This window comes from Apis dorsata, unplaced genomic scaffold (genome assembly GCF_000469605.1).
Source record: "Apis dorsata unplaced genomic scaffold, Apis dorsata 1.3 scaffold_50, whole genome shotgun sequence".
Classification (NCBI taxonomy): domain Eukaryota; kingdom Metazoa; phylum Arthropoda; class Insecta; order Hymenoptera; family Apidae; genus Apis; species Apis dorsata.
In genome coordinates this window covers 2112647-2119886 of record NW_006263351.1, presented here as the reverse complement: position 1 = coordinate 2119886, position 7240 = coordinate 2112647, and the positions used below count along the sequence as shown (strand labels likewise).

At 29.2% G+C, this 7240-nt stretch overlaps 1 protein-coding gene across 2 annotated transcripts in view; it reads right to left on the bottom strand.

Moving 5' to 3' along the window:
• Positions 1 to 7240, bottom strand: part of LOC102680417 (methylcytosine dioxygenase TET2-like) — a 177980-nt gene that overhangs the window by 85162 nt on the left and 85578 nt on the right. For both annotated transcript variants that reach the window (XM_006608909.2, XM_006608911.2), the window contains exon 2: positions 5052 to 5126. In XM_006608909.2, coding sequence (XP_006608972.1) covers positions 5052 to 5126 — 75 coding nt within the window. The remainder of the gene's footprint in view (positions 1 to 5051; positions 5127 to 7240) is intronic.

Genomic DNA, 7240 nt, shown 5'->3' with positions numbered 1-7240 from the left:
TTTTTTTTTTTTTTTTTTTTCCTACTACGACGAAATGCAACGAGGACAAGATAACACTCGCACAGGTTGGACGCATTTCAAACATGGCGGTGTACGGCGCACACGCGCGCCTCTCGTCGATCAATACCGTACTAGCATAACACGTTGCTTGATGTCAGTTTTCGAACTCCTTCGAGCTTGCTCCCGTAATCGTCAAGATATTTATTCGAAATGCGATTCTTGCATCAACGACGAACATTTCTAGGAGATAAATGTGGAGGAAATTAAATTTTGCCAAGCGTTTAAGTATTTATATTTTATTGTAATAAACTGGGAGGACATTTGCAACAGTGGATAACATAGATATTGGATATTATTATTTTGAATTAAAATGTAAATGTGATAAAACTTTTGGTAGCTTTAAAAAGTATTCAATCATCTTTTAGTTTATGGATTTTTATGTGTTTCTATATGAATGTTGCTTATATCTCTGTCAATTTATTTCGATGGAATTTTTAGCATACAATTGACATAAATCTAGAAAGCTTTTCATTGGAACAAATTTTTCTATGAAAAATTGTAAGAAGCTATTACTATTTTTTCTATTATTATTATTTTAAAATGTACAGGATGTTTCGAAAAAATTCATTAATCGAGATGTTTCGAAAACAAATTGTCAGAAAAAATTTAAATTTACAGTTCAGTATAGGAAGTATAGTTATTTTACTATTTTATTTTTTATTTATTGGATCATATTACAACATTAATTAAATTAAAGATTAATTTTATCTCATTTTTCCTAAAATATAATTTTCGAGATATTTAAATATTAAAATACATTTAAAAAAGATCGATAATTTTATATATATATTCGTACTTGTAATAAAAAAATGATAAAAGATACAATTTTCTAATAAGATATTTAAAATAAAAAGTACACAATTTGATTTCTGATTGATATTGTTCAATTTGTCATATAACATATATTCTGACAATCGAATTTCAAATTTCTTACAATGCACAATTCGTTTTAGAATTACACTTTCATAATCATTAATTCCACTCTCTGTCGTTGTTAAATTCGTTCGCGATTTTTCGTATCTATAATTTAATTTACATAAATATAATATCTTTGCGATTTATTCGCGAAATTATCTTCTTCCAGCGCCAAACCACTGTTTATTTTCCGATTCAGGAGGAAAGTGGAAATATTCGTACGAGCACTCGTCCAAGACAATCAAATTTCCTTCTATTAGCCAAGTTCGCGCGACCACCGCGGTTTTGTTTAAAGAAAAAACGCTGCTGTTCACGCAACTGTAAAACAAACATCGAGTCAACGCTCGGTTCGCCCGTACAATGTTTTTCTCGTGTCTCGTTCCACCGTGATTTTTCCGTTTCACTGTTCTTTTCGATTCGAGAAATAAACAGATAAAAAAATCGTAACACAGATTGCATATGTATATTAAATGAAGGAAATTTTGCATAATTTATCTTTTTCCTTGATTGCATTATCTCTGAATAAATTCATCATCTTCCCTGAATAAATTAATCGTTAGATTTTAGATCTTTAATAGAGATTTGATAAAGAATTGATATTGAGAAAAAATGGATTTGGACAATTTGAATTTTAAAATTGATCTTGAAAAATATTTATCGTTAATAATATTGTTATAGACGAGTGATGAATTATTGATTCGATCATGATAAAAAGCGCAATTATTTCTATATGATTAATGATTACTGATGATTATTGAATTAATCATGACTTTTGATTATGTTTCTTGCTCGTTAATCGTTAATGATTATTTAATCGTTAAGTAAACACGATTAATTAACGTTTAACGTTATTTTTGTCATTAATCATATTTTGTTCGGAAAACTGTGTCTAATAATATTATTAACGATGGTAAAAAGCGTGACGAGTTGAATCAATTCGAATCAATTTGAAAATATATTTTATTGATTCCGTAAGAAGAGAAACAAATTGATTTTCAAGCACTTTCTCTACGTGTCCGAATAGAAAAAATTTTCTCGTTAAATTTTATATCTATCTCTAAACATCATTTAACTTTTTATTCGAAACGATTTTTCAATATCGCCGATATCACTTTCGAAGATATATTTCGAAGAGCAAAGAATCGATTTGAACAAATAACTCTGTATAAACTATTCAATCGAGAGATAAGATTTGACCAGCGATTCATCTCAAGAGATCTATCTCATTTTTCAAAGGCGAGCATGATTTTTCAAGTGGCGGGAAACGCTGGGCCGTTTACTCGTGCGTTACCACGTTTCTGGAATTAGAAACGTGACGGATAAGTGGTAAACCGAGTGCCCTCGAAAAAGAGGAGTGCCCTTGTCGAGAAGAAACGTCGAAAGAAATAAAAAAGAGAAAAACGAACTAAAGAAAAAAGAAAAATACCGAAATACACAAAAGAAAAATAAAAAAAAAAGAAAGAAAGGAAAGAAAAGGAAGAGTTTCTTTTCGAAAAGAAACGCAAGAAATAAAAGAGAGAAAAGTATCAAAGCAGTGAAATAAGAGAAGGGAAAATAAAAGGAGAAAGAAAGAAAGGAAAGAGGGATGAGGGAAGCATCGAAGTAAAAAAAAAAAAAAAAAATAAATAAATAAAGTAAGAAAAAGTGAAATGAAAAAGGGAAAAAAGAAAAAAAAGATCAAAGAAATGAAAATGAGAAAAAGTATGAAAAAGAGAAAAAGGAGGAATCGAAACGTTGGTACCGGAAACGAGTTGTACGGTGAACGTGGCGTAAATACGCGACATCGTGCTCGAAATGCATATCACACAACTTCTCCCTTTGAAATCTCGCTCGAGAAAGAAAGTAAGACGAATTACGAGCCGCGGAAAAGAATAAACCATCCATTTGCGCGGCTCGTGTCGCGTTTTATCGTCTTATTTTCGAGCGTTCTCCGGTATTTTGCGCGCCAACGTCATTTCTTGATCGTTTTACATTTTTACGATCTTACTTTAACTCAAATTAAACTTTATTATATTCCATTCCTTTCAATATTTGTTTTTTAGTGTTAATATCAATATTTAAATGTATTCTTTCGTGGCATTCATGATAGTATGTACAGTCAGTCACAAAATTATTCGTACTTTATATTACAAAAAAATTCTAATTTCTAATTGAAATTGTGTATATATATATAGATTGTGACAGATTATGGAAGGAGCCATTTTTATATTTTGTCGACGAAAATTTTCTTCGAGGGTGTGAAATTGATTAAAAATTTTTACATTTTTTAAATTTTGGAAGAAAAAAAATTTTATTTGGAAATATTTTTTACAACAGATAGATGATAGAATTGTAAAAAAAAATAAACCTTTCATTTAATATTTTGCTTTGTCTCGTACAAAGTTATATTTGAAAGAACAAAAATGTGAAAATATAAATGTATCGAAATTTTAACGTTGATTGAAAAAAAAAAAATATAGCCACGATCCACTATTTAAATAATTTTTTAAAATTAAAAATAAAAAAAAATAATAACGATAAAATGATAAAATTTTTGTAACATAGAATAATGACTGACTGTAATTTAGTAAAAATTAATAAAGATGCATTATTGAACACGAATGAATTGAAATAAAATATCGAACCGCAAGAGAGTCTTCGTCTTTCGAAGAACGTAATAAAAGGTAGGCGGAGCGACGATTGTTCGCTCGAATTCACGAATTTCGCAGATTTCAATTTTCACGATTTATCGACGTAAGACAAAGAACAGAATGAAGTTTGAAATTGAAATTGAAAGATATTTTACGTTACGAAATCTCATTAAATAAATTCTGTTTTATTTTTTTTTGCGAATAATGCAATATCGAAAGTTTATTATTTTTATTCACTTTGAGTTATTTATCTTTGGAATAAAAATTTAATTTCATTTGAATTCCTTCGAAGAAATTTTTTAAACGCTTGATTGAATAAATGATTACATTGAAGTGAAAATTAATAAATATTTCAGGATTTTTTTAAATTTTTAAAATAATTATGAATATAAATGACTTAAATTCATTTAGAAAAGTATGGAAAATATATTTGTTCGTAGAGTTAGAAGATTCTTAGTTTCTTTATAAATAAGGAAATAATAATTATTAAATAGAGAATTATTTCATTTATTAAATATTATATTATTCTTTGAGGATTTTTTTTTTTTGAATTATATATACTTTGAAGAAAACAATTAATAAATTGAATTTGATAGAAATATGTTTGGAAAGAGTATTATTATCTTTTTGACAGATAATTTAAAAGTCGAAAGTTTTTACAGACGTCTTCGTTGAAAGGGATTAATACGATGATAAAAGTTGTGCCTTCCTTTTATTTGAATTTCAAAATTCGGTCAAGGAGATTCAGTTCTTTACGAACTTCGACTTCTTTTACTTGAAGTAATATTCATGATAGTTTTATTCCATTTAGTAAATTAAAACTTTGATATTGAATTTGGTAGGATAAAATCATCGAAATTTAATATTTTAAATAATTTTTAAAGATCAATATAAATCAATTTAAAAAAATCAGGAAAAAATGTGTTTACTTTAAAAAATGTCAGAGACAATATCTTTATAATTTTTATAATAAAAGAGATTTTTTTAGCATATATAGTATTTCTTATTTAATATAATGAATATATCATTTTATAAATATTCGAACCAAGAATAAATATATCCTAAAAATTTATTATAAGTTATATAATTTATATGAGACTATATCATTAACATAATGTAATATATCCTTTTCTAACACAATAACTAATGAAAATTTAATAATTAATAATTAAAATATAACAAATTATAAAAAAATATTTGTAAAATGTAAGTTTTATCATTTTAATAAAATTAAAAATATATATATTTATTAAAAAAAAAAATTGCACGTTCATCTCTTTCTAGAATGAGAAATATGATATGAATTTATACTTAACAATAATTAATTTAATTTCCATAACTTCGTGATCACATTTAAGAAGATTTTAAATTAAGAAAAATATATATATCTCTTTATATACGAAGATTTTATTATAATTATATTATAAATAAAAAAATTGCACTCACCCTCGTTGCACCTTTGCCTCGACCTCTCCCCCTTTCTCTGAACGCACCCTCGCCCGTTTGCAGATGGTACAGATGCTGAAACACGACCGAAACTTTCGTTAGTGCAAGCCACTATATATCGTTATATATCGTACCTACAGATCGTTGTCGCGCGCGCGATCAATCGCGATCACGAACACGATCGATTTTGCAGTGATTTGAAACCGCGAGATCGCGGTCCCCGGTTGCTTTCGGATCGTTATCGTTCCGACGATGTACTATCGTAAAATCAAGGCAACCGTATCACCTCAATTGACCTCGTTAAGCCCAATAGACGCGCCAATAAAAGTATAACCTTCCAGGGCCAGCGGTATTAGATTAGATTCCCGACGACAAAACGTTTTAGATTATTCCGGGGCGAAAGATGGTTGGAGATTGCCGCCCGCGGGCCCGATAGACGCTCGATCGGTTCGAAGAGAATTAACGAGACATGACCGGGGATAATTGGAATCGAGAGATTGGCCCGCGATCCATGCTGAAAATTCGTTCTCGTTTAATCGAGGGTGATATCTCATTTTTCATTTTCCCTCCTGTTTTATTCTTTTCCCCTTTTTTCTCGCGTCATTTTTCGTTGTTTTCGCCGTTTTTATCCCCGACTTCGATCGTTTCGTAACACTTCTCCATTAATATTCTTATCGGTTATTGTCCGATCACTTTCTTTCTTACGCTTTATCTCTTGCTTTTTGACCTTTCATTTGTTTGTTTTCGCGTTTTTATTATATACGCGAAAGTTAATAGGTGGGGAAGATGGATTGTCTTTTTTCTTTCTTACGGAGGATTAGGAAACAAATAAGGGAATGGTGGGTATCAGTTCTCGGAAGGTATGGATGCGACTTGGGAATTTTTGTTTCCGGTTTGAGGAAAAACGGATAGCATTACACGATCGGTAAAATATTATATGAATCGTTGTTTGAAATACTTGTTGTTAATATTTGATTGGGCGAGAATAAAGTATGAAAACAAATTTTGTACGATAATGCAAAAAAGAAGAGAAAAAATGGATTTTTTCAAATTTTTAAGTAAAATAAAGTAATCGATTCTTGTTGACAGTTGTTCAGTGCAGAAATCTGTGTTACCATTCAGAACCAAGAATTACTACTTTCCGAGTACATTCATAGATGGCGCTTGCAGTAGATTTAATGGTGTTTTTCTTAAACATATCGCGGGAAGAACTTTGAATTCATTTTGAAAACAAGCTTTACGACAATAATAAAATCAATGAGATCAGAAATAATTTAAACTAATTATATAATTTTAAATATGCATTAAATTATGTTGCTTACATTCAAATATTCAAATGAAAGTAAATTATATAAAATTATATTATATAAGTGATTACATAGTAATTTATAAAATGGATCAAAATAGTTTAAGTTAATTGAATAACTTCAAATATATATTAAATTATATTGTTTATATTTATACGAATAAATTACATATAGAAATACAAACAGATAAAATAAAAGCAAAGAATATTAAAATTAAAAAAATAATTAACTTTTAAAGTCAGATCAGAAAGTCACTTCAACTATTTAACAAGTATAGTTTTTGGCAAGAATTTTGCATAAAACATAATACTCTTGATATACATATATATATCATATAATTTATATATACAGTGTATATATCACATGTGATATAAATTTACATACACATCATTTACATACGCATCAAATTTTTTCGAACAAACGATAACATAAAATCTCATTTGCAATCCTTAAAAATCACACAAACATAAATGATCGAAAAAGAAAAGAAAAATTCGAATTATATTTCTCCCAAAGAGAATAATGATTCTAAAATAACGAAAAAAAAAAAAACGAATGAGAATTGATTCCGACTCAAAGAATGACACGACGAAACGAAACATAACAATAGTATCATCATTATCCAACGGAATAAAAAACCAGAAGAAGAACGCAGAAAGATCATTTTCCTTCGGATCATCAGCCCGTCAATCAAAATCCTTCGTCTCAAACGGTCCGCGATTGGAATCTTCCTGAAACCTACTCGCGGACGGTTCACGAACGGGGCATTCACGAGGGAATAAAAGGAGGAAGGACAGGGAAGAGAGGAAGAGAGAAAGAGAGGAATCGAGAAGCCGTGGTAAGCGGGAGAAAAAGAGAAGAATAGTGCGCGCGCGCGCGCGT